Source organism: Xiphophorus couchianus, chromosome 13 (genome assembly GCF_001444195.1).
Source record: "Xiphophorus couchianus chromosome 13, X_couchianus-1.0, whole genome shotgun sequence".
Lineage (NCBI taxonomy): Eukaryota > Metazoa > Chordata > Actinopteri > Cyprinodontiformes > Poeciliidae > Xiphophorus > Xiphophorus couchianus.
Genome location: NC_040240.1, coordinates 25599136 through 25625628, shown reverse-complemented (window position 1 = coordinate 25625628; position 26493 = coordinate 25599136). Strand labels below are relative to the sequence as shown.

Below are 26493 nucleotides of genomic sequence, written 5' to 3'. Positions count from 1 at the left end.
ACTCAGACGATCCAGAGGTGCAGCTGGTTCCTGCAGCTGGAGTTCTACATGGATCCGTGTTCCAGGCTCGGACCGGAGAACTGATCCAGAGAACTGATTCAGAGAACTGAACTAAAGAACTGATCCAGAGAACTGAACTAAAGAACTGAACCAGAGAACTGATTCAGAGAACTGATTCAGAGAACTGATCTGGTCCAATCAGAGGAACTGGAGCGTTGGGGCTTCAGTGATGGAAAACAGGAGATTTTGTCGTCTGACAACAAGAGGGTGTGGGCGAGCAGGAGAGAGAGAGAGCAGGTGTTTCGGGGGAGGGAGGCAGGTGGAGGGCTGTGTGTGTGTGTGTGTGTGTGTGCGTGCGTGTGTGTGTGTGTGTGCGTGCGTGTGTGTGTGAGAGAGAGGCGGTGGGAGGGACTGAAGAGCATCTCAGCTCCTGCTGCTTCTGAAGCACCAATTACTGGATCCTCCACATCTGCAGCTGCTGCTATTTGCAGCTCCTCTGCCCCCCCATCCCCCTCCCCTGCCCCCACAGAGCCGACCCCTGACCCCGGCTCACCGGTGGTGATGACGCCCTCCAGCCGGATGATGTTGGCGTGGTCGAACTGGCCCAGGATGCCGGCCTCGCTCAGGAAGGAGCGGCGCTGCTTGTCGGAGCAGCCGGCCCGCAGCGTCCGGATGGCGACCGGCAGCTCGCGCTTACTGGGCAGCTTCAGGCAGCCGCGGCACACCTCCCCAAAGTCACCTGCAGGGGGCGACACGGCGCAGAGGCACAGCTTCAGCTCAGCGTTTTCCACACGGCTATGAGGGAAAACACAGATTTATTACCAGGAATCGATCTGATAAACTTCAGGGTTAATGGGAGGAAATGGACAGCGCCACCTTGAGGTCAGAGGCAGCAGCGGCTTCGCGTTATGGTTCAGGTGAAAACATAACGCAGAAATAATGAAGAGCTTTAACAGAAACACGGCACTTTTATGATTCGATCTTCACTGTACTAAACTTTGAGGTTGTTCACAGATTTATAAATGTCAGTTTCAAACTAAATATTTAGTTAGAAAAGTAAATATGCAGTTTGTGTAAATATTTAGCTAGCTCAGTGCTAAGAGTTTAGCTTACCTACTAAATATTTAGCTTAAATTTAATATTTAGCTCTAAAGTAAATATTTGGTTAGATAAATATGTAGCTTGCATACTAAGCATTTAGTTTACAAGCTAAATACTCTGAGCTAAATCTTTAATTTGAAACTAAATATTTAGCTTCAGTGTCAACATTTACAAACTAAATGTTTCGTCAGCAGGCTGAAACTGACGTTACTAATGAAGACAACGTGACTCTGAAAGATGAATCCACAGTTTCCCCTCTTGGCTCTACAAGCCGTAACAAGCTAACGGAGCGGTGCGGTTCTATCTGTGGAGTCGGATCAGATCCGGTCAGATTCTGGTCCAGTCAGCCAGAACTCGGTACCTGTGTGGACGATCCTCTCTATCTTGATGCTCTGGTTGTCCAGCTCCTTGGCGAAGGCGTGGACGGCCTGCAGCAGGTCTTCACACGTCTCCGGGTCGATGTAGGTCCGCCGTGTCGGGATCTTAACTGGATCACAGAGAAGCCCAGAGCTGGTTAAACAGAACCGGGTCAGAGGAACTGAGACAGGAAACACACATCGTTGACAGGAAGTGAACAGGTGATCCCTGGCGCCGCCTCGCTCCATCAGTAGAACACAAAGAGCGGCTCTGATTGTTCAGCATGAGGCGCTATGATCCAATCAGAACCAGAACCAGACTCTCATCATTTCTTTCTGTCTGGAAACTCTGCAGAGAATCTAATCAGCTACAGAGAGGAGGCTTCATGTTTTTCTAAAGACTCGATTTTACGACACCGCCCCTTTAATACTCAGTAACTACTGACCGAAAACAAGCTGAAATTTTATTGTTAAGGTCATTTTGTCTCATTTCAAATGTAATAAGATACTTGCACCAGAATCTAGAATAAAATACTTGACAAGTGAAAGTCTGGACTTGAATCTGACTGGGAACCTGCAGTTTGACCTTCCAGAGGTCGATCCTGCCGATCCGATGCGTCTCTGACGTTAACGTTAGTTTGATCCGAAACATCGGCTCTGATTCAGGACTCACACTGGAAGTAGAGCTCCTCGTCTCCCTCCTGGGAGGCTTTGCTGTAGCCGCACTGTCTGCAGAGAGAGACAACAGAACCACGGGTCAGAACCACAGAACCACGGGTCAGAACCACAGATTAATTAGAGCCGAAGAACCGGCTCTGAGGGGAGAACCTGGATTAAACCTCCAGAACATTTCATTCTGGCCCACAGATTTATAATCTGAACAACACAAACGATGTGAATGAGGAGGTGATTATGGATTATGGATGCTGCTGTGTCGTTAAACTCAGTTTATGATCGTTCTGCAGAAACCAGATGGAGGTCATGACCTGCGGTGGCTAAAAAACGGAGGAATGAGCTGAAAAAACAAGAAGAATGTAAAACTCCAAAACAAAAAAATCTAACAGAAAAACGCTGCACATAAAAAAAATGCTTCAACCACAAAATGTCTGAAATGCTGCAAACTGGCGCCACCAAACGGAAATCCTCCAGACCAGCAGGGGGCGTAGCATCAGGTTTTAGTGTTGGAGGATTTCTCTTTAGTCTTTGGCTAAAGACCAGGAACCATTTCTGCTGCTAGCGCTAGGCTAACATGTTAGCTGTGGTTGTATTTACCCAGAATGCCCTGCATTGTAGTCCACTTCCTGCTTTTGGAGCGGTCTCCGGTCCGCTTAGTGTTCCCATTCAAACTGAACCAGAGTTTATTTCAACTGAACTCAGAATGAGATTTGGAGGACCAGAGGTCAGAGGTCAACTAGCGTTCACACCTCACCAACCGAACCGGACTTTCTAAACGGACTGGAGTTACAATGGACTGAACAGGGCTTAGTGTGAACAATGGAGCCTGAATGTCCCACAGTTTGTATCTCTGTGTTTTGGAACAAAAGCAGTTCAACAGAAAAAATCAGGAATAAAATGAATGAGACCAAATGAGCGAAACAGAAAATTCAGCTTTAGTTTCCTTCAGAATTTCAGATCTGATTTTCTAACGATGAATTCAAGCAGCTGGAAACTTTTCCTTCTGGCTCCACCAGCGTCTGTCCAGCCGCAGCGATTTGTCCTGCAGGTTGATGTGATCCAGCTGAGATCATCAGAGATCAGCTGATCCTCCTGACGGTTCTGACCTCAGCTGCTCCCTGCAATCTGCTGGTCCGGTCCAGTTTCCATCACAGAACCTCAACTTTAATATCCTGCTTCTTTGTTTTTCCTTCAGCTCCTCAAACACACACACACACACACACACACACACACACAGCTAGTTGTGGTCAGTGAACAGAAAAACAATCCCTGACCAGCCAAGCCTGAGCTTCCTGAAGAGGGATGGAGCAACGCTCCAAAACTCCGGATCGATCCGACTCAGTCAAGCTCCGATGCTCAGTGTGTGTGTGTGTGTGTGTGTGTGTGTGTGTGTGTGTGTGTGTGTGTGTGTGTGTGTGTCAGAGACCTGCTGTGTGTCTCCTTTCTCTCAAACTTCACCCAGTTTTCAGGACTTCTGCATCACCCGGATGCGTCCGCTGCTCTTCCTCTCCTCAGCTCACATGAATTCACCCACCAGGCGACGAATCCAACTTCTTCTCAGCGGTCTGATCGGCCCGTTCCGATCTTTTCATCCAAAGGAAGAAATCCAGTCTGTCCCGCTTCCATTTGTGGAACTACAACATCGTATCCGATAGTTTTCAAACGGTCACATCACATTTTATCTGATGTTTGTCATCAGTGTGAGAAATGCGTCGTAATTCTGCAGCAGACGGTAAATCTGGACGGAAACGACGTCTGATAAATATGAACAGCTGAAAGAAATCAGTGAACGCATCACGTCCCGACCCCACCAGTCCTGGTCCGACTGCACATCCAAACAGAACCGGGTCAGAACCGGGTCAGCGGCTGCAGCTCCACTAAAGGCCGTAGCTGTTAGCAGTTAGTTTTCTATCAGCTTCCATCATCTGCTGACCATCTGCTCTCAGCAACTTTACAATCCATCCAGAGACGGCGGCCATCTTTACCGCCTAGGCAGCCATCTTTACCACCGTAAACAGAGCGCTACGGCAGCCATCTTTACCACCGTAAACAGAGCGCTACGGCGGCCATCTTTACCGCTGTAAACAGACCGCCGCAGTGGCCATATTTACGAATGGAATAAATTACCTAAAACCTTTCGAGGTTTAAAAAGTAAATTTTCTTTTAAAAGAGCTCTAAACTCTTATTTTTATTAAATCTCATTTTTTAAACGTGGGCTGTGTAATCTGTGACTAATCCTGTGTTTTATGTTAATGTGGAGAAAGTTTTATGTAGAATTGAGTCGCCGCAGGAGAAAGGATGTTTTTACTCGGCTTTAAACTTTCAATCTAATTATTGTTCTGCGATGACAGATTGTATGATGGGAGGATGAGGCAGAAAGGTTCATTTAAAGAATGATTTATGGAAAAAGAAAAGCTTCCCAGCCTGCAGGGTGAACTCACTTCGCTGTGGATGATGGAAGCAGCGTTCAGTTCTGACCAATCAGAGGAGCTCATTTAGCAACCAGCTGATTACATCATCAGAAACGAAGCAGATCCTTCGTTTGACCACAACAGCCCATCTGCTGCTCCTAAAGACAAATTAACCCAATGTAGGACCTTAGCCCCGCCCACCTGACGTTGGGGGGCGTGGTCAAATATGTAGAGGAGTGAAGGGGTTAAGTGGGGCGTGGTCAGGATGGGAGAAGTGACTCTTCAGGCCCAACTGGTGACTTTCTTCAAAAAAACGCAACTAATGACAAATCCTGGTTTACTAAGAACTTTTTTCTGCGTTATTGGAGACTTTTATTGTGACGTGTGAAATACAGATCGTCCGGCATCAAACCGTCGGAGCGGAGGAGACACGGTTCCACTGGGGTCCATACCGCTAATTAATCACAATAACCAAAGAAACGCTATCGATCGATGCTAGCAACGCTAGCTATCCTCACTGCCACCAGGGGGCACGGCTGAGTGAGATGGTTTATATCTGGGTGTGACATCAACATCATCCCATCGGAACCAATAGAAAAAATCCACTGCAGTACCAGCGTTCAACCTACAGAGGGCAACACTGAGACGGCTTTAGGACAAATTAAACTAATTTACACAAAAACATCAGAGTTTGCACAGAAACATAAAGATGGCGCCTTAAAGGACTAATTTAGACAGTTTATCTGGGTTTTAGTTACGTTTTAACAGTTTTGGTTCTGGAGAATCTTATTATTACAGAAATTATTTACAGGAGGATTATTTCTGCTTCTCTGCAGCAAAACGGATGGATGGATGGACAGTTGGATGGATTAACCCAATGTAGGACCTTAGCCCCGCCCACCTGACATTGGGGGGTTAGGGTAGGATGGATGGATGGATGGATGGATGGATGGATGGATGGATGGACGGATGGATGGATGGATGGATGGACGGACGGTTGGACGGATGGGGATCTGTTGAGCCTACCTCCTCCAGAGGAGAAGCCCCGCCCCCATGGACAGCAGCATGATGAGTGCAGCCACCGACACGATGACGATGATCACCACTGGGTTCTGTTCGCTGGACGCCAGGGCTACTAGAACCAGCAGAACCAGTCAGAACAGAACCAGTCAAACCACGCTCTCTGCTGGAGTCAAACACAGCTTAAAGTTTGTCTTCCAGACAATTTCTAAAAACATAAATATCAATAATCAATTAGTCATGAACAATCCGATTGATCGATCCAGCCCCACGATTGTAACACATCTGAAAGCCGGGCTTTATAGACGGGCCGATCAATGGGCATCAGAGTAATAATGCTGGTCAGAACTGGAGTTTTAGTTTACAGGACAGTTTTTCAGGACACTGAGCTTTAAATCCCTCTGTGTGGTGCCGGGTTGTTAGGTCTCCATGCTGCTGCTTTCTGTAAAACCTTTTTAATAACGTACGTTTTGATTTTGGCTGAGTAGAACATGAGGACTCACACTCGCCCAGAGTCTGCAGCTCCAGCGGCGTGCTGAACGCTCCGTAGTCGATGGGAGGAGGAGTGGAAGAGGAAGAGGAGGATGAAGACGAGGAAGAGGAGGCAGAAGTAGAAGAGGTCGATGAGAGAGCAGAAGAAGACAAGGACGAGGACGGAGCCGGAGTCAAGAAGGGACGGATGAGAAAGACGTAAGTGGTTCCAGGTTTCAGGTTGTTGACGATGATCCGAGTGGCGGCCGTCTTCACCGTGGAATAACTCTGGTCCTTCTGGTCCTGAAGGGACAGGGGACAGCATGAGGACATGATGGAGGGACAGCATGAGGACATGATGGAGGGACAGCATGAGGACATGATGGAGGGACAGCATGAGGACATGATGGAGGGACAGCATGAGGACATGGTGGAGGGACAGCATGAGGACATGGTGGAGGGACAGAACTGATTTTTTTGTATCTTTTAATACAGAAGTTCAGTTCGGTTCCGGTCGGGTCCAGAGGTTCAGTTCGGGTCGGTTACCTTCTCGTAGTACTTGACCTCGTACTCGGTGCGGCTGCTGTTTGGGTTCGGCGGTTCCCTCCACACCAGCGTGACGCTCTTCTCCTCGATCTTCTCCGCTCGCAGCTCGCTGATCAGAGACGGAGCTGCAGAGGAAGAGGAGTGGATCAGAACCGCCAGCTGGGCCCAGAGTACCTGTGAGGTTCTGCTGTGATCTCTCCTGTGAGGTTCTAGTGTCCCGGCCCGGTCCATCACAGCAGCCAGAATGTTCTGAACAAAGCTAAACGAGCTGCTAATGACGGAGCTCCCAGGAAACAACCGGATTACTGATGGCGACGCAACTGGCTGCTCTCAGAACTGCAACCCACAAGCTCCGCCTCTTTCTGTAGACCCAAAGCTCCGCCTCCCCCCCAAAGCTCCGCCTCTTTCTGTAGACCCAAAGCTCCGCCTCCCCCCCAAAGCTCCGCCTCTTTCTGTAGACCCAGAGCTCCGCCTCCCCCCAAAGCTCCGCCTCTTTCTGTAGACCCAAAGCTCCGCCTCCCCCCCAAAGCTCCGCCTCTTTCTGTAGACCCAAAGCTCCGCCTCCCCCCCAAAGCTCCGCCTCTTTCTGTAGACCCAGAGCTCCGCCTCCCCCCAAAGCTCCGCCTCTTTCTGTAGACCCAAAGCTCCGCCTCCCCCCCAAAGCTCCGCCACTTTCTGTAGACCCAATGCTCCGCCTCCCCACAGCTTCAATTTCAGTACCATAGTTACTGGATTGTGTAATAAAAATACTGCAACACACACAATACCGTCTCTTTAACAAATCTCTGGGTTCCTATTGGTCTAAACGAGGTCGTCACTCTGACTCTGGGCTCAGCTCTCGGTCGGATCAGAACCATCATCTGAACAGAACTGTGATCCAGAAGGTTCAGTTTCATCTCCTCCTGTTCTACCAACACGATCCGCTCCAGTCCTGCTGAACCTGTGGAGGTGTGTGTGTGTGTGTGTGTGTGTGTGTGTGTGTGTGTGTGTGTGGAGGTGTGTGTGGGGGTGGAGGTGTGTGTGTGGAGGTGTGTGTGTGTGTGTAGGTGTGTGTGGAGGTGTGTGTGTGTGTGTGTGTGTGTGGAGGTGTGTGTGGAGGTGTGTGTGTCCTCAGAGCAGCATAAACACATCACAGCGATTCAGAGGCCGAGTTTCTCTCTCGTGTCTCTGCAGGACGATGAGCGTCTCCACCTGCCGGATCCAGCAGGAACCAAGCAGAACCTTAAAGCTTGAATCTCTGATTAGGAGAATAACTTTGAGTCAGAGAGTCATGAAAGCCGGAGCTCCTCCCAGAACAACCCGGAGCAGAACGCTGACTTCTCTTCATAGCCTCCAATTACAGCCGAGAGGTTTGCAATTAAATCTCCCATCACTGGGTGACGAAGGCTGGGCTGCAGTCGCCTGATGACTCTATTCATTTGGTGCCTGCTGAGGCTTCACATTCCCATCACTTCTAATTAGGGATCCGAGCGGCAGGGGCAGAGGAAGAGGCAGAGGAAGAGGAGGAAGAAGAGGAAGAGGCAGAAACGCCTTTCAGATCTCCTGATCCTCAGCTGGTGGTTCTGATCACATCCATTGTGGGCCGGATGTCGGTACCAGCTGCCCTCTGATGCTGATCAGCTGAACCAAACAACCTGCAGCTAAACTGTCCAGACAGGATTTTCAGATTTTTGCGATCAAAGTTCCTGGTTTTGTGACTTTAGGACATTTTTTCTCATTAAACCTTTTTCAAATCGTGGATATGGACAAAAAGAATCAATTCTCCTGAACTGTTCACCTATTTGAGCTTAATCAAATGTCTCTAGGTTTTAATTTTGAACTGGATTCAAAGTTTAGAAATCAGGGAACAAACTGAAGCGGTCAGAAGGAAAGCGTTTGATTCATTTAGCTACCTTACTCTGCGAAAAGTTGAAAATGTCTGCGTGTCTCCACCCAGTGGCCAGGAGTCTGAACTGCAATCTGTCAAAATGACAGATGATCTCCAGATTTTTCCACTGCTCTTTAAGATTCAAGATAAACAATATTCCAACTTTGGGTAGAAATAAAAACACTGCCACCTGCAGGTGAGAGTTAGCATCACACACCAAATGTTTTTCTACAATTCAAAAATTTGCAATAAACTCACAATTACGAATTAGCGTAAAAAATGTCACAAGGAAAGCTAAAGCTAATGTAGCTAACCTCCGACTGCTGCCTTGTGATCGCAGATCACACCAAACAAACTGGTGGTTTATGACTTACTGGGAGGACTGGGAGGCGTATGGATGTTTGTTTATGATTTTTTGGACTTTATCTGTAATTTTTCTTTGCTGGCTGAAAAGCAAAACACACCTAAATGTTTATGTCATCTAATCTGATGCTGCATTGCATTGTGGGAAATGTATGCTCAAATTTTATCTTTGATCTTATTTTACGTTCTCTGCCTGATGATGTCACTTCCTTCAGTTTACAGAGAGCGGTCTAAAGTAGCCAGTGTTTCCAGGTGTTTCCAGGTATTTCCAGGTGTTTCCAGGTGTCAGTATTCTTCCCTTTGCATCTTGTCCTTCACCCCGTCTCCTCCCAGCATCGTCCCTGCAGCCCGGCGGCCTCCGGCCCCGGCGCGGCCGCTGGTGGGTCCTGGCCGTGGGTAATCTCTCAGGAAGTGGAAATGCTCGCCCCGCCTCCCCGTCCTCCCAGCATGCTCTGCTCTCCTCTCCTCGGGTAAAAGGCTGCGGCTCTCTAGGCCGAGTGGCTCCATGAGCGTTCCTGTGGCGGGATGTTATTACCGAAGCCGTTTTAAGCACATAAACGCAGGAATGTGAGAGTTTGATGAGCCTGTGACCTGCAGCACCGCAGCAGCCTCTCATGCGTCTCTAATCCTGCGCCGCCTGGAGCTTTGGGCCGAACGGAGCTGCTGTTCCCCCGGTGGCCTGGAAGCTCCTGATAAAACCTGCAGACCCCCCCTCACCTCCCCACAGCCTCTACTGAGCGCGTGCAGCTCAATTAGGCGCTTTAATGTCACGGCGTCCAGAACAGAAACCCAGATGGAGACCAACACCAGCAGATCACAGCGTTCAGGAGAAAACATGAACCTGCAGCTTTCAGCTGGAGAAGAGGAGGAGGAGGAGGAGAGGAGGAGGAGGAGGAGAGGAAGAGGAGTAGGAGAGGAAGAGGAGAGAGGAGGAGGAGGAGAGAGGAAGAGGAGGAGGAGAGGAAGAGGAGGAGGAAGAGAGGAGGAGAGGAAGAGGAGAGAGGAGGAGGAGAGAGGAAGAGGAGGAGGAGGAGAGGAGGAGAAGGAGGAAGAGAGGAGGAGAGGAAGAGGAGGAGGAAGAGAGGAGGAGAGGAAGAGGAGGAGGAGAGGAAGAGAGGAGGAGAGGAAGAGGAGAGAGCTAGTAGGAGAGGAAGAGGAGAGAGGAGGAGGAGAGAGGAAGAGGAGGAGGAGGAGAGGAGGAGGAGAGAGGAAGAGGAGGAGGAGGAGAGGAAGAGGAGGAGGAAGAGAGGAGGAGAGGAAGAGGAGAGAGGAGGAGGAGAGAGGAAGAGGAGGAGGAGGAGAGGAGGAGAAGGAGGAAGAGAGGAGGAGAGGAAGAGGAGGAGGAAGAGAGGAGGAGAGGAAGAGGAGGAGGAGGAGAGGAGAGAGGAGGAGGAGGAAGAGAGGAGGAGAGGAAGAGGAGGAGGAGAGAGGAGGAGGAGGAGGAAGAGAAGAGGAGAGGAAGAGGAGAGAGGAGGAGCAGGAGGAGGAGGAGGAGGAGGAGGAGGAGGAGGAGGAGGAGGAGGAGGAGGAGGAGGAGGAGGAGGAGGAGGAGGAGGAGGAGGAGGAGGAGGAGCGATCCGCTAAGAATGGAGAGTTTATTAAGAGAGAAAAAAGGAATTGAAGGGCGAGCAAAGAGAGAGAGAAAGAGGGGAAGTAATAAAACGATGATGAGGAGGAGAGAGGAAGGTGAGAGCACCAAACCCCCCCTGCAGTATTTATAAAGGTCACTGAGTCTCCAACAGAACCAGAACCAGAACCGCTGATCACTGGTTGATCCAAACAGAGGAGGGAAGAAACGGATCGTCAGGAAAACGTCCTGAAATAATCCGTCTGAATTCACTTCATTATTTAATTTATTATTATTTAATTTATTATTATTTAATTTATTATTATTTAATTTATTAGCTTATTAAATCTATTATTCTGATAATTAATCTCATCAAAAATTTACATTCTGCAGATTCTTTATGAAAATATTTTAGCTAATTTTAATATTAAAAGTACATAAAAATAAACAACAAAGTTCCTGTTTTAAATAAGAGAATCAACATTTTACTGCCTTGAAGAACCAGAACCAAGATGGAAACCCGACCAGAACCAGTCCAACCAGAATAGCTGCAACTTATTCTATCGATTAATAAATTAATCTGATGATTAATCAGATAAAAATTGGCACATTCTGCAGATTTTTCATTTTTTGTATATTTTTTATACAACATTAGAAATACATAGAAAAATACAAAAAAACAAATAAATCATTTTTTTATTGATCGATTGATTATCTGAACATCAGAGTGTGAACTTCTGCTCAGAGTGAAGCTGATCTGGTGATTAATCAGTTATAGATTAGCAGGAAATAAAACAGCCACCAAGGCATTCTGGGTAAAACAGATTTACTAAGAAGGTTTTTTTATCTTTTTAACAGTTTTACATCATTATTGCTCCAACTGTTTTCTTCTTTCAGCAAACGGCGTTTCTGAGTCTCTATAAAGTTAACAATTAATCGATTATTAAATTAGTTCTATCGATAATTACTTCAATTATCGATTAATCGCAGTTAAACCGATTAATCGTGTCAGCCTGAACCAGATACAATCAATCCAGCATCCAGCTTTCAGGTTCCGGTTCTGATCTGGTTCTGATTCTGGTAGGACCGGGACTCACGGGGCAGGCTGGTGGACACGTTGACCTGTGTGTAGAAGCTCTTGCTGGGCAGCAGGTCCGACACGCCGTTCAGCGCCTCCACGCTGAAGGTGTAGTTGGTGTTGGGCAGCAGGTTGACCACCGTCACCGTGCGCTCCGTCAGCCCCACCTGCTGCGGCACGAAGCCCACGCCGGGCCCGCACGACTCGCAGCGGGCCGGGCCGCAGCGCCGGCAGCCCACGCTGTAGGTCAGGTCCACGCGGCCCCCGGAGTCCGAGGGCGGGGCCCAGTCCAGGACCAGGGAGGACTGTCGCAGGGAGAAGCGCAGGCTCCTGGGCGGGGAGGGCGGCCCTGCGGGGTCAGACCGGGTCAGGGAGACCAGCATGAAAACATGAACTATGATTGGATGAAACAAAACATGGAGCCAAACAGAGTCTCAGTGCTGTCAATCACTCTAGTGTATGCTCCCTCTCTCCTTGCTCCTTGCTAGGCTAGTTAGCATGATAAACTGTTTTCCTGTAGCTGTTACTTGTTTCTTCACCATTAGTGCTTTGAGTGATTGGCAGCGCTAAGCCCCGCCTCCTGGCTTTGATTGGCTGTTTTTGGTGCATTTCTTCAGGCGGCGGCTCAGAGCAGGTGAAGCAGATCGATCTGGTCACAAACTGTCACAGCGTGGAGACAGTTTAAGCACATATGTAAGAAAGATTTTATGTTTTTATAACAGAGACCCTGTTTTATAACCCTTTAGATCAAACTAGAACTGATGAGAATTAAAAAATGTATATCTAATATTGAAATGTTTGGGTTCAATCATTTCTGCTTGTGTGTTTTTTTTTACTAACGATGGACCAGAAATTAATCTGCAGTATTAATCATCAACTAATTTAGTTATTAATTGTTTCCTGGGAAACCCAGAGTCCCGACAGAAACACACCCAGAGCAGCAATGAAAAGTCTAAACACTGAATCTGTTCAGATCTCCTGGTTCACATTCTGTAAAAATCTGCCTTTCATCACCTTTTGTATCCAATTATGTAAAAAATAAAAAATGAATCTGCAGCTAAAAAATCGACATGTCAAAAGTTGAGCTGAACATCAACAAAGTGATTAATAACTGGATGGAAAAATGTGATTAATAGAAGATTTTTAAATGAATTTGAACTAAAACTGCAACTAGAATTACAAAGCTTTTATTTTTTATCATTAATTTTACATGTTTTGCTTTTTTTATCTTAAATTTGTACAATTTTGACTTCATTCTGAGTGTTGTTCTTTCAGTTAAATACTCGCGTCAAGGATTAATCGATCACTAAATCGACCTTGATTTCAGTAATCGATTAATCAGATTAATTGTTTAATCAGATTAATCGATTAATCAGATTAATCGATTAATCAGATTAACCCTGATGTTTACAGACCCCCATGATTTTACGTCATGATTTTCTCTCCATAAAAACATAATAATAACTCCGGCTTCTAGAATAATCTGCTTCAGATTTTGTGTTTTTGTTCTGGTTCTGATCTGCTTTGGCTCTGCGGTTCTGCTGCAGAGACGTTTCGGACCTCCTCTCCGCCCTCTGAAGCAGGATTAGCCCGGTCTGGGCCCGGTCAGAACCAGCAGATCAATACTTTAATTAATGCGCTCGTTAGACGGCTGTGAATCCATTGGGCCGGATCAGGAGATCGATGCTGTAATTAAAGCTCGCCAGGGCTCACAGACCCGCCGACCCACCGACCCGCCGCTACTCCAGAACCCTGCATCGGGTCAGAACGGCTCCCAGAACCAGCAGACGGTCCGAAACGGGCCGGTGACACAGAAAGGGACACATTCTCAGTGATGCTCTGAGGGTCAAAGGTCAAGAGGATCTGAAATGGCAGCTTGGCAGTAGGAAGGTTGTGGGTTTGAATCCCAGTTAGCATGTTAGCATAGGAGGAAAAAATCTACAAGCTGATGGAAAATCTGGGATCAAAATCTATATTTTTATCCTCATTTAGAAAAATTACATTAAAAACTTTGATGGAAAAAATTTAAAATATTTCCTCAATTATGCAAAAAAACAAAAACAAAAATAGTTTTCATGTTTTCTTCAGCAGTGTTTGGCTGCTGATCATGTGACTCGTGGTTTTATTGCAGTTTTGTGAAATAAATTTATTTCCATTTCCAAACCAAAACCAGAAAATTGATCAGAAACGTGTGAAATTGGCCTGTTTCCATTTAGCAAATTCATTTTCATAATTTCAATTCAGGCATTTTAAAGTGAAAGGAAACGCGGCTGGAGACAGACTGTTGAATCCTGCAGCGTTTCCACAGATCCTTCCTGATCAATAAGTATTCACACCTGCTGGTATTGAACAGTTATCAGCAGATTTTATTGTCATTTATTATAAATAGTTTATTGTGTTTTAATCTTTTAATACTCAGATACATTTAGATTTTTCCCGGCTGTTTGCTCCTTTTTAACACTGAAATGTTTCTGTACAATATTTTATTTTTTATATATTTTATGTTGTATTTTGTATAAGTCTGATTTCATTGTTTATCACTTTGCTGCTGCTGAACCAGAATTTCTTCCTGGTTTCCAGGGAACTTTGGCGAGTTTGTCCCTGCTTTGTTCCCGTACCGTCGTCATGGTGATAAAAACCTGATTGTGTTTCAGTTCAGATCATCCATGAGTTCAACATTACGGTGAAACAGTGAGAACGTTTTCCTTTCTGTCCCGCCGTTCCTGAATGCTTCCCAGGAAAATCAAAGATTTATTCACATTAAACATGAGAGGAGGAAGAGGAGGAGGAAGAAGAGGAGGAAGAGGAGGAGGAGGAGGAGATGCAGGGTGAAGGACGGGTGAACCATAAACTGATCTTTATGGAATCAGCAGAAATGAAAAACTGGTTAAAAGCAGAAAGATGACAGATAGAAATGTGTGTGTGTAGGTGTGTGTGGGTGATGTCATTACTTGTGCAGGGGGTGGAGGGGCTGTCCAGAGGAGTCCTGAAGTGATCTTCCTCACACACACACACCACCGATCCTTCCTCCTCCGCCACACTGTTGGCCGGACAAGGAAAACACTCCTGTTGCCGCGACGACATCTTGTAGGATCCAGGCGGACAAGCTGGACAGAAAACACACTCCGTCAGGAAACACACACTCCGTCAGGAAACACACTCTCCGTCAGGAAACACACACTCCGTCAGGAAACACACTCCGTCAGGAAAACACACTCCGTCAGGAAACACACTCCGTCAGGAAACACACTCCGTCAGGAAACACACACTCCGTCAGGAAACACACACTCCGTCAGGAAACACACACTCCGTCAGGAAACACACTCCGTCAGGAAAACACACTCCGTCAGGAAACACACTCCGTCAGGAAACACACTCCGTCAGGAAACACACACTCCGTCAGGAAACACACTCTCCGTCAGGAAACACACTCTCCGTCAGGAAACACACACTCCGTCAGGAAACACACTCTCCGTCAGGAAACACACTCTCCGTCAGGAAACACACTCCGTCAGGAAACACACACTCCGTCAGGAAACACACTCCGTCAGGAAACACACTCCGTCAGGAAACACACACTCCGTCAGGAAAACACACTCCGTCAGGAAACACACTCCGTCAGGAAACACACACTCCGTCAGGAAAACACACTCCGTCAGGAAAACACACTCCGTCAGGAAAACACACTCCGTCAGGAAACACACTCTCCGTCAGGAAACACACTCCGTCAGGAAACACACACTCCGTCAGGAAACACACTCCGTCAGGAAACACACACTCCGTCAGGAAAACACCACTCCGTTCAGGAAACACACTCCGTCAGGAAACACACTCCGTCAGGAAACACACTCCGTCAGGAAAACACACTCCGTCAGGAAACACACTCCGTCAGGAAACACACTCCGTCAGGAAACACACTCCGTCAGGAAACACACTCTCCGTCAGGAAACACACTCTCCGTCAGGAAACACACTCTCCGTCAGGAAACACTCTCCGTCAGGAAACACACTCTCCGTCAGGAAACACACTCCGTCAGGAAACACACTCCGTCAGGAAAACACACTCCGTCAGGAAACACCACTCCGTCAGGAAACACACTCCGTCAGGAAAACACACTCCGTCAGGAAACACACACTCCGTCAGGAAACACACACTCCGTCAGGAAACACACTCCGTCAGGAACACACTCCGTCAGGAAACACACTCCGTCAGGAAACACACTCTCGTCAGGAAACACACTCTCCGTCAGGAAACACACTACTCCGTCAGGAAACACACACTCTCCGTCAGGAAACACACTCTCCGTCAGGAAAACACACTCCGTCAGGAAACCACACTCCGTCAGGAAACACACTCCGTCAGGAAAACACACTCCGTCAGGAAACACACTCCGTCAGGAAACACACACTCCGTCAGGAAAACACACTCCGTCAGGAAAACACACTCCGTCAGGAAAACACACTCCGTCAGGAAACACACTCTCCGTCAGGAAACACACTCCGTCAGGAAACACACACTCCGTCAGGAAACACACTCCGTCAGGAAACACACACTCCGTCAGGAAAACACACTCCGTCAGAAAAACACACTCCGTCAGGAAACACACTCCGTCAGGAAACACACTCCGTCAGGAAAACACACTCCGTCAGGAAACACACTCCGTCAGGAAACACACTCCGTCAGGAAACACACTCCGTCAGGAAACACACACTCCGTCAGGAAACACACTCCGTCAGGAAACACACACTCCGTCAGGAAAACACACTCCGTCAGGAAAACACACTCCGTCAGGAAAACACACTCCGTCAGGAAACACACTCTCCGTCAGGAAAACACACTCCGTCAGGAAACACACTCCGTCAGGAAACACACACTCCGTCAGGAAACACACTCCGTCAGGAAACACACACTCCGTCAGGAAACACACTCCGTCAGGAAACACACACTCCGTCAGGAAAACACACTCCGTCAGGAAACACACACTCCGTCAGGAAACACACACTCCGTCAGGAAACACACTCCGTCAGGAAACACACACTCCGTCAGGAAAACACACACTCCGTCAGGAAACACACTCCGTCAGGAAACACACACTCCGTCAGGAAAACACACTCCGTCAGGAAAACACACTCCGTCAGGAAACACACTCCGTCAGAACTGAGTCGTTTTTGCATCTCAAACTTTTACAGAAAAACATTTTAAATCAAAAATGAATCTACACTAAAAAAACTGAATGTGGCTCCAACTTAAAATAACTTTTCCAGTTACTGAATTTAGTTTTTCAAACTTTACATGTTTAACTTCATAACTGAACTTGAATGAACTTAATTTGATTTGTTGTGTTGAATCAACAGAAGTTTGATCTCTTGATCTTTTTTTTCAGTGTTCAGGGAAGAAGATGTGAGATCCCAAACAGAACCGGTCGGATCCGAACGGATCAGAGGAAACAAACCAGGAAAACATTAAAACCTCGTTTCTTTTTGTTTCTTCCTCTCATTTCAGCAAAACATGTTTATTAATGTTTCTCTGAAGTACGGAAGCCCAGAAGGCAAAATGTCCTGGAGTCAAACTTAGAAAACGTAGTTCTAAATATTCAACAGATTTCGGTTTATTGATTAAAACAAACAACAAATAATCAGAAATCTAAAGAAAAAATATTTTAATGTGATGATAAAACACAGACACACACACACACACACGATCCTGCAGCAATACACCAGGCCTCCGTTTGCAACTGTTAAAATCCCACAATCCAGCTAAATTAAAGATGTTTGTTTTCTGGATCTAAAAGTTGTTCTTGGTTCAAAAACATCAAATATAATTAATAAATGAGTTAATAAGAGAAATGCTGATAAATAATCCATGTCCAGATGAATAAATCTGAATGATCTGAACTAAACTCTTTCTCACCAGAAATGTCAGATGAATTTTCTGGACATTTGAGTCTCAGATGTTCTGTGCTTCCTGCTTCCTGCTTCCTGTTTCCTGCCGATGTTTCAGACATTTATACGCAGAATGAGAGCAAGAAGCTGCAAATATCTCAACGATGTAAACCCCAAAACACACCGACAGAAAAACACCAAGAAACACGCAACAAAAGCACAAAGTGTCAAACTGGAAAACGGATCCAGGGTTTCTGGGTAACATTACGTAGACAACGTAACGTCCTCCAGACTCCCCCTAGTGGTCTGGAGGACTTCTGTTTTGTGCAGCGAGTTTGCAGCATTTGAAGCTTGATGCTGTTTTTCTGGATTTGTTTCTTTTTCCTCTGGTTGCTGCGTTTTTCGTTTTCATTTTTGTGGTGAGTTTTGTAGTTTGCATCATTCATGTCTCTGCATTGCTTAGCCGTTTGAACCTGCGGGCCACCGTAGCGAGAGCGAACCGGGTAAACATGATAATGAATCCTAATTTTGAGGGAAGTGTTGCTTCGTTTCGTTTCAGAGTTTATTGGATCTGAGCTGAAAGGTGAAAGCGTCTTTGAGCCGAACCGTGATGAATCCCAGGAAATGAAGCCGGCCGCTTCCTGCTCCTGCCGCCATGCAGATTTGTGTTGATGGTGGAATAATGAAGCCGGTTCTGTTTGCAGCCGGACTGAACTCCTGCTGGGTTCAGTCCGGCCCGGTTCTGGAGATCCCAGCCCCGCCTCGCGGATCCAGTCAGAAGCTTGTAATTGAGTTTCTAATGTGAGTCATTACGCGGGCCGCGCGTTGGTTCTGCGCTCAGCGCCAGCAGAACCAGCATGAATGGACCCAAATCAAGGCCCGATTATGCAGACATCATAAACGCCTCACGCATTTTCCGCCGCCGTGTTGGCGGCTGGTTCCGGCCGACTTATCTCCTGCTTTCAGCCGGACTTGCATTTGGACCGCCACCCGGCCGACACCATACGAGCCGCTCCGATAACTGAAGCAGCCGGCGGCCGCCAGGCGGGGTCACGCCAGTCAGAACCGAGCCACAGTCCACCTGGCGCCACGAGAAGACCGGCTCTACAGAACCCGTCCAAACGACACCGAAACCGAGACAAAGATCCGCTCAGCTGACTTCCTGCCAAAAACCGAGGGCCGTCTGAGACAGCTGGCAGGGAGAGATCCGGTTCTGCCACGGGCTCAGCGGGACGAGCACCCACACACACACACACACACACACACACACACACACACCCACACACACACGCACACACACACACCCCAACATAAACACACACACACTCTGAGCCAATCGTCTCTCAGTTTCTGTTTCATCACTGGATAAATTCCTCTCAGCAGGTCGGTGAGTTAAATCAGCCATAACCTGGGAGAGGTCAAAGGTCATCTCTTCCCTTCCCAGGACTGGACATCCCAGCAGATTCAGCCAAAGGTCAGAGGTCAGGGCCTGAAGCTCAGAGAAAAGACCAGAAACCCCAGAGCTTCGATTCAGACTCTGCAGGCCTCAGTTAAAGGTCAAAGGTCACAATCATGAGCCTCTCTGTAGGACAAACAGCAGCAGGGTCTGTGGTGGTCTAGTCAAAGTTCTGACTGGGCCTGGCAGCTGGTTTGTCAGAATCAACTCCAGCATGGTGAAATGTTTGAGAGATAAAAATATTTCAGAATGAGAAAAAAATTTAAATATGAGAAAAAACGTAATTAATACGACAAAAACGTCAATATTTAAAAAAACATACGAGAAAAAATATAAATAATTTGTGAATAAATTCTAAATAATACGACAAAAAAGTTAGGAATCATCAACTGAGAAGGTCAGCTAGAAACTTTCTCATTTTTATGACTTTGTTCTGCTCAAAACTTTGATCTTGTGATTAAAATCATTTTTAATCTTTGGTTCCATGAAGGAAATATTTTCTGGACGTCCGAATCAGGGACAGGAAACTGTTTCCAATCCGACCAGAAGAATAAAAATGTAAAATTCATGACTGCAGTTTCATCCTGCAGCAAATAAAAGGTAAAAGAATCTGAATTTCATTAACTTTACAAACCACTTTAAGAGTTTTGCCTCTGAAGGACGAATCAATCCGACGGCGTCATTAATAAATATTAATAACCCCAAACAGGTTAGTGTCCGACTCCCACAACAGAACTTCCTGCTGTACTCCGGGCCAGAACTGGGGCAGAACCGGACCCGCTTCAGCCGCTGGAAATCAATAATCAATAAAGCTTCGGCTTGGTTCTGTAGCTTCAGTGTCCATCAGAAGAGTCCGGAGTGGTTCCGGACTCAGAACCTCCGAATGGATCATTGATCCGGCTGGATCCGGACCGGTCCGACTCCGGCTGCTGATATTTAATAAAATGTTTTCATCTGAGCAGAAGACAGAAACGCTGCAGGTCCAACCGGTCCGAAACCAGCACTTCCAGAACTCATCTCATTTTCCTGCTCAAATTACTAACAAAAAAATATTTTCATAAAGTGGATTTGATTTCAACCAGAGGTTTAGTTATGAGAATAAAGTCAAAATATTAGCAGAATAACAAAACTATTTCACTGGAAAACATTTTAAAAATAAGAGAAAAAATTACATTTATTTAGAAAAAGCGTTTCGCTGCCAGGATGTGATGCGAGCAAAAAGATGCTGATCTGTTAAAAGATCAAATGTTTTCTGATCTGTAAAACCAGAGAACGTCAAGATGAAGTTAGACAGAGATGACTGGATGTTTAGCTAGCTAGCTCAGAGCTAAATGTTTAGCTTGGAGCTTCGTAGCTAGCTAGCTTACTGAATATTAAATTTGAAACTGACATTTAGAATGAATAACAGGGTGAAAATATGACTTAAAAAAATCAATCCTCATTTTCCCCCCTTGTGACAAATTAAATATCCTAAATTATTGGTGTTAAATTTGTATTTGTGTGATTTCACAAACATGGTGATGCAAAAACATGCAGTTAAATCAAATGAAATCTTTCTGCTGGTTAGCTGCTGAGGCTGCGGCGGATCATGCTAGCGATGTTTGATTCTCACCATGCTGACTGGAACCAGGCCCGACTATGGGATGTCTTCAGAATCAGAATCAAGTTATCCAATAAGAGCCGGGATATTACAGCGTGGCGACACAAACCACATAAAACCAGGAGAGGAGCAGACGGACGCCTGCAGGATGAGACACACACACACGCCCACACACACACGCCCACACACACACACGCACACACACAGCAGCAGCCGTCTGGTGCTTTCAGGAAACATGGCTACCTCCCAGCATCTGATCTGAAACATCTCCAGACGGTTTTCCTCCTCGGCTCTGTTTGCTCCATCATGTCTCTGTTGGGACCGCCGGTTCTCTCAGAACATGAGAACCAACCTGATGAAGATCCGATCATCATCTCCTCTCACACGGAAAGGTTCTGTTTGAAGGGAGTGACATGCAGACACATTTCTGCTGCAAGTCGGTTTCCTCGTGATTTATTCCTGAAGATAATAATTAATCCCAATCCTGCTGTAGTTTAACTTCACCAGCCAAACCGAAACCCGACCAGAACCGAGAAACAGAACCTGCCTGGCAGCAGGATGAAAAGGGTGAATCGAGTCCAGATATAAAAACACCAAAATGAACAAAGTGGAAAATGTTCCAGAACCATCTGTAAGGTTCTGGGTCTCCACAGAACCTCAGCAGAACCAGAACCTGCAGACAGACTCAACAGAACCACCCCAAGGCTTCACTGCCTCAGCTAAGGTCAGAGGTCAGGATCTAAGGATAAGAAAGAGACAAAGTGGCCTCCATGATGGAGCTTCCAGACCAGAACCACTGCTGACCCAAAAGAACAATGTGACCCGGCTCAGATCCACCAGAACACTTCCTGATGATCCTCAAGATTTATGGGAAAAATTCAGCAGATCTGAAGAAACAGAGGCGGACACTTCTGCCGCTAGCGCAGAGCTAAATGTTTAGCCTGTGTTAAGAAATAATGATTATTTTGGTGCTTAATACAGCTAATATACGACATGTGTAAAGGTATAGCCAACACTTTTATTTGGAACAGTTTTCTGTTGAGCATGTGGGAGCTGACAATAGCAGACATTTAAACAAGCAGGGCTTTTTTCCTCCCCCGCTGAAGACAGAGTAATAAATTTACATTCCGATAGGGGGCAAGAGACTTCTTGGCGCCTCTCCCCGTACCAGACGGAGATGAACGCGAAGTGGTCCGCCCTTTTACTTAGACAAAAACCAGACACCTTTGCCATAATGAGGGGAGTTTCCAAGTTTTTCTGAGTCCCTGAGGGAGTTTCTAATTGGTCAAAGAACGGAACGCCTTGGCTGCATATATTAAATAGGGAAACACCTATTTGGTATAAAAATTACGTACACGGAGCACGCCGAGAGAAAGAGAGCGGCCGCTATTTTTGCCTTTTTTTGTCTTTGTGTTTTGTGTTCGTTTGTCTTCCCCTTGTGTGTCTTATTTTTATGAGAAAGGTGCATATCTCTGTTCCTCTGCAGCTTTGTTGTTCATTGCTTTGTATGAGATTAAACTCTGTGATCTTTGACGTCAACACGCTTTGTTGTTGTTTCGTTTTAGCAGGACGCCGCCACTCGCCAAGGACTCGGGAGAGAAAAGAGGAAAGAGCCAAAACTTTTTGTCCAAAGCTAGCATTAAATGATCCTCTTTTTTTTACACCTGCTAGCTAAATATTTAGATGAAGTTATAGAAAGCTAACTAGTTAGCTAGCTAAATATCTGATTTCAAACTAAGCTTTTAGTTTGAAGCCAAATATTTGAATTGGAGCCAAATATTTAATTGATGAAAAATAAAATTAGAATGCTAAGAAAGTATTTAGTTAGTGTTAAGAAAAAGGATTAATTCTAGTACTTGATACAGTTAATTTTACGCATGTGTAAAAAGGGTAGGTTTGATACTCTTGTTTTGAACCGGACAGACAGGGGTCAGAATGCAGATCACTAAATGGGGCCTTTTGAGGCCCGGCTAGAACACAGAGCTATAAATTAGCATTCCTGCAGGCAGTTGGGGGGAGACCTGCCGGAGGCCAGCATCTGCGATGGTGTAAAACTAATGCAAAATAGAAGATTGAAACCCCGTAACATTTAATCTCTAAGTATTAATATCATGTTTACTGAAGATTGTATTATCTAATTTTAAAACTACTAAAGGACGAATGTATTTGAAAAAACTGTATTATCTGTGACGATATTAGAAGCAAATGGAAATTGTTTGAATGAAAATGTTTTCTTTACTATTAGAAAATGGCTCAGGAATTATACTTTATTTTGTCCTGTGGATTTTATGTATTATTTTGGCAGAACTCAATCTTTTGGGGTGCTGACTGTGCAAAAGCAAAAACTGGGGTTTGCAAAGATAACATTTCCTTGAAAATTACCAGATGCAAGTCTCTTCGAGAACGTTAGGAGAAATAATGGAAGAGACGTCAGATTCCGAGGGTGTCTGCGAAATCTTATCTTAAGACTCTCGGCGCCGGGGACATTCATACCTGGTATCCTCCAAGATTAACTGGTCCGCCCTTGTCTCTCGACAGAAACCAGACGCCTTTGGAACTTCGCTGTAAATTAGGAGACTTCTCAAGTTTCCCTTAGTCCCTACGGGAGTTTCTAATTGGTTAGAGAGCGGAACGCCTTAATTGAATATATTAAATTGAAGAAACACCCACTCAGTATAAAATTTCATGCAAGCCTCAGAAATTCAGAATGCTACCACTGTTTTGCTTTTTGGCATAAAGCTTTCTCCAAAGACGCGTCTTTGCCCCCCTTGTTTTCTTTGTGTTTCTTTTTCTATTTTTCCTGTTACAGGTAATGAATATATATATCTCTGTACCTCTGCAGTTTTGTTAATTGATTCATGCGTTGTTTTGTGTGGAATTAAACTCTGTGATCTGTGACGTCAACGCGCAGTGTCGTGGTTTCACTTTGTCCAGCCGCAGCCCGCCTGCCAGAGATCCCGGGACTTTAAGGAAGAAGGAGCCAAACTTTTTGTCCAAAGTTAATGTTATTTACTCTTCCTTAATATTAGCAAGCTAACAATTTAGCATCAAACCAAATATTTACACAGTTAGCTAAATATTTAGATCACTCAGTAAATATTTAGCTTTAAGCTAAAAGTTTTGCTGGTTAATTAAATGTTTAGTTTTAAACTGACATTTGTAACAGAATGAAACATTTTTAGCTAACCCAACTGAAGCTGCTAACGTCTGACTGTTAGCTACAGGCAGTTAGCAGTTTAACGGCTGAACGTTGCGTTCAGGAGCAGCTCCGGTTTTTCACATGCCTGTTTCAGGTTCCTGCTTTGTGAGGACAAACGTGGCGAATGGATCTGATTCTGAGCGAGAACAAACAGCAGAGCGAACCAAACGCCGTCTCTTTAAATCTGCTCTGATGCGAAGCTGATCGTATTCCTGTTTACTCTCTGCTGAATATGGCTGCTTATGGAAATTAAAAAGCATAATCTGCAGCCTGCTGCCGCGCAGCAGCTTCATTTGACTCTGAATCAGCGGCTCAGATCTGAACGAGTCTCTTTCTAATGACATTTCATTTCCAGTCGCCTCGTTCCGAATCAGCCCTTTTCATTAGGACCGTGACCCAGATAGCAGCAAATCAGCCACAATCATCTAATTCCTGCGAGTCGAGGAATGAGCAGCGCTGCTTCAGCGCGGCGGGGGGGCAGGGTAATATGAAGAGGGGGTCAAAGGTCACCTCAGGTTTTCTTCTCCATCCGTCTGGCCCAACATGTTTCTGCTTCATGTGGCTGAATGAACCTTCAGGTCTGTGTTTGGAAAAAAGAATATTTTACTGTAGATTCATACAATTAATCTATTTACTGTGGAAAATCACGTTTTGTAACATGCAATGTGTTGGGACTCATTGATCTGGTGTAAAAATTAATAATAATAATAATAATAATAAAATGAATTTATCCCATAATTCAGGATCAATGAAATGTCGTTGATGAAAAGCAGGGATTCAGATTCAGCTCTTAAATTTAATGATTCCATTTAAAAATGAATTGAATTATTTATTTGCATCCTTTAATGTAACGAAGGTTTAAGTGGTTAAAGGAAAAATCTGTCGGACGAGACCATTGTTTTTATCCGATTAATCGATTAATCGTCAGAATAGTTGATAAGATAATGGTTCGCTGCAGACGGTGAGCTGATTCTATTTTCTGAAGGTTTGATGAAACGTTGATGTGAAATCAGGTGTGATTGTTTCTGGTGATCTGAGCTTTCAGATGGTCATACTGTAAATCTGTGTTCAGAGTTTTGCAAAAGCCGCATAACGTTGTGAACAAGAGGAGACTAAAGGGTTAAACCTGCAGGACAAACGGAGGCCGACTCCAGTTTCTGGAAAGTTAAGGTCCAGATTTAAAGAGGCTGAATGTTTGTCCGTCTGAACCGAGGCAGATGATTACGGCCGATCCCCAGCCGGAGCGCGGCGTTCCTGCGCCTCAAAGCCTTAAAGGCAGCAGCAGCAGCAGCTTGTGTTCCAGCTGCAGGGAAACAAACCCTGAGCTGCTGGATCAGACGCTGCCCGCAGCATTCAGCTTCCTCCGCCAGAACGCCGCTAACCCCCAGCTATCACCCAGACCTTCAGCTCGGCTGTTACAGGCGTTTCACACTCACTTTATATCTGCACAGGACATTAAAGTAACTATAAACGGTTGAAGGAATGAAAAAATTTCACAAAGGTGATAAAATATGAATAAAACGGAAGAAAAACAAAATAAAATGAGGAGAGAAGCAGCAGAACAGAAAACACTTTCAAAGGTTTAACATCTTCATGTCCCACAAAGTCAGAGCAACCCTGAAGGCGTGTGTGTGTTTCTGTGTGTGTTTCTGTATGGGGTGTGTGTGTTTCTGTGTGTGTTTCTGTATGGGGTGTGTGTGTTTCTGTGTGTGTTTCTGTATGGGGTGTGTGTGTTTCTGTGTGTGTTTCTGTATGGGGTGTGTGTGTTTCTGTGTGTGTTTCTGTATGGGGTGTGTGTGTTTCTGTGTGTGTTTCTGTATGGGGTGTGTGTGTTTCTGTGTGTGTTTCTGTATGGGGTGTGTGTGTTTCTGTGTGTGTTTCTGTATGGGGTGTGTGTGTTTCTGTGTGTGTTTCTGTATGGGGTGTGTGTGTGTGTGTGTGTGTTTCTGTATGGGGTGTGTGTGTGTGTGTGTGTTTGTAAACTCTGATTCTCTTCCTGCAGCAGGCTCTCAGCTCTCAGCTCTCAGCTCTCAGCTCTTGGCTCTCGATCATCTCTGCTGCGTTCCTGTTCTTCGCTCATCTCTCACCACATGAAGCGTCCCGATCCGGTCCGGTCCGATCCGATCTCGTTAACGAGCTTAACGGCCTGGGGGGATGGTACAGGTCGGACCGGTCGGTCGGACCATACGGCTGATTAAGTGGCTCTCTGGGCGGGGAGTCATGGTCAGAGCACACGGCCGTTTACACGCTTTCAGAGGTGTGTGTGTGTGTTGCTGTGTGTGTGTGTGTGTGTAGCCTTCCTGTGATGAGGAACAGTTGGTCCATCAAGGAGATGGATGAGATGATTCGGCGCCCCACCCCCACCTGCTGCTGGCAGGACTCCATGTTGGACATCGAGACGGAAACATGAAGGAAATATGGAAATATTTCTGAATGATTTTCATTTTCAGTAAAAATATTTAACATAATGAAGGTTTGCAGTCATTTCTGCTATATTTATGTTCAAGCTAAATAATTAGTTTGAAGATCCATATTTACTTAACAAAGTGAATATTTTTAATATTCTAAACTAAATATTAAGCCAGCTTGCTTACTTAATATTTATTGAACTAAATTCTCAGACCCAAACTTCTAACTAAATATTTTAGATTAAGCTAAATAAATATTTAGTTTGCTAAATAAATATTTAGTATAGTTGCTATTTCAATATTTTGAAACCAACATTCCCAAGTGAATGAATAAAATTGTGAATATAACTTAAAAAATTAACTCCCATTTTTTCTTCTTATGATGGGCTGAATAACCCAAATTATTGTTTAACAGCTTTCCATACAGAAACAGCTGGGAGTTTACTAAGGAACCATGCTAACAATGCTAACAATGCTAACCATGCTAACAATG

The 26493-nt window shown here is 45.5% G+C and overlaps 1 protein-coding gene across 3 annotated transcripts in view; it reads right to left on the bottom strand.

Annotated features, from left to right (window-relative positions):
- The window catches only part of LOC114155863 (ephrin type-A receptor 7-like), an 82443-nt gene that overhangs the window by 5155 nt on the left and 50795 nt on the right, over positions 1-26493 (bottom strand). Inside the window, exons 4-11 of one of the 3 annotated variants that reach the window (XM_028035945.1) lie at positions 14407-14562; positions 11475-11804; positions 6581-6705; positions 6067-6337; positions 5570-5678; positions 2131-2186; positions 1463-1588; positions 554-739 (exon numbers count right to left, since the gene is read on the bottom strand). In XM_028035945.1, coding sequence (XP_027891746.1) covers positions 554-739; positions 1463-1588; positions 2131-2186; positions 5570-5678; positions 6067-6337; positions 6581-6705; positions 11475-11804; positions 14407-14562 — 1359 coding nt within the window. Of the gene's footprint in view, positions 1-553; positions 740-1462; positions 1589-1739; positions 2187-5569; positions 5679-6066; positions 6338-6580; positions 6706-11474; positions 11805-14406; positions 14563-26493 lie in introns of those variants that run through there. The other 2 variants (XM_028035947.1, XM_028035946.1) reach the window with 2 other exon arrangements.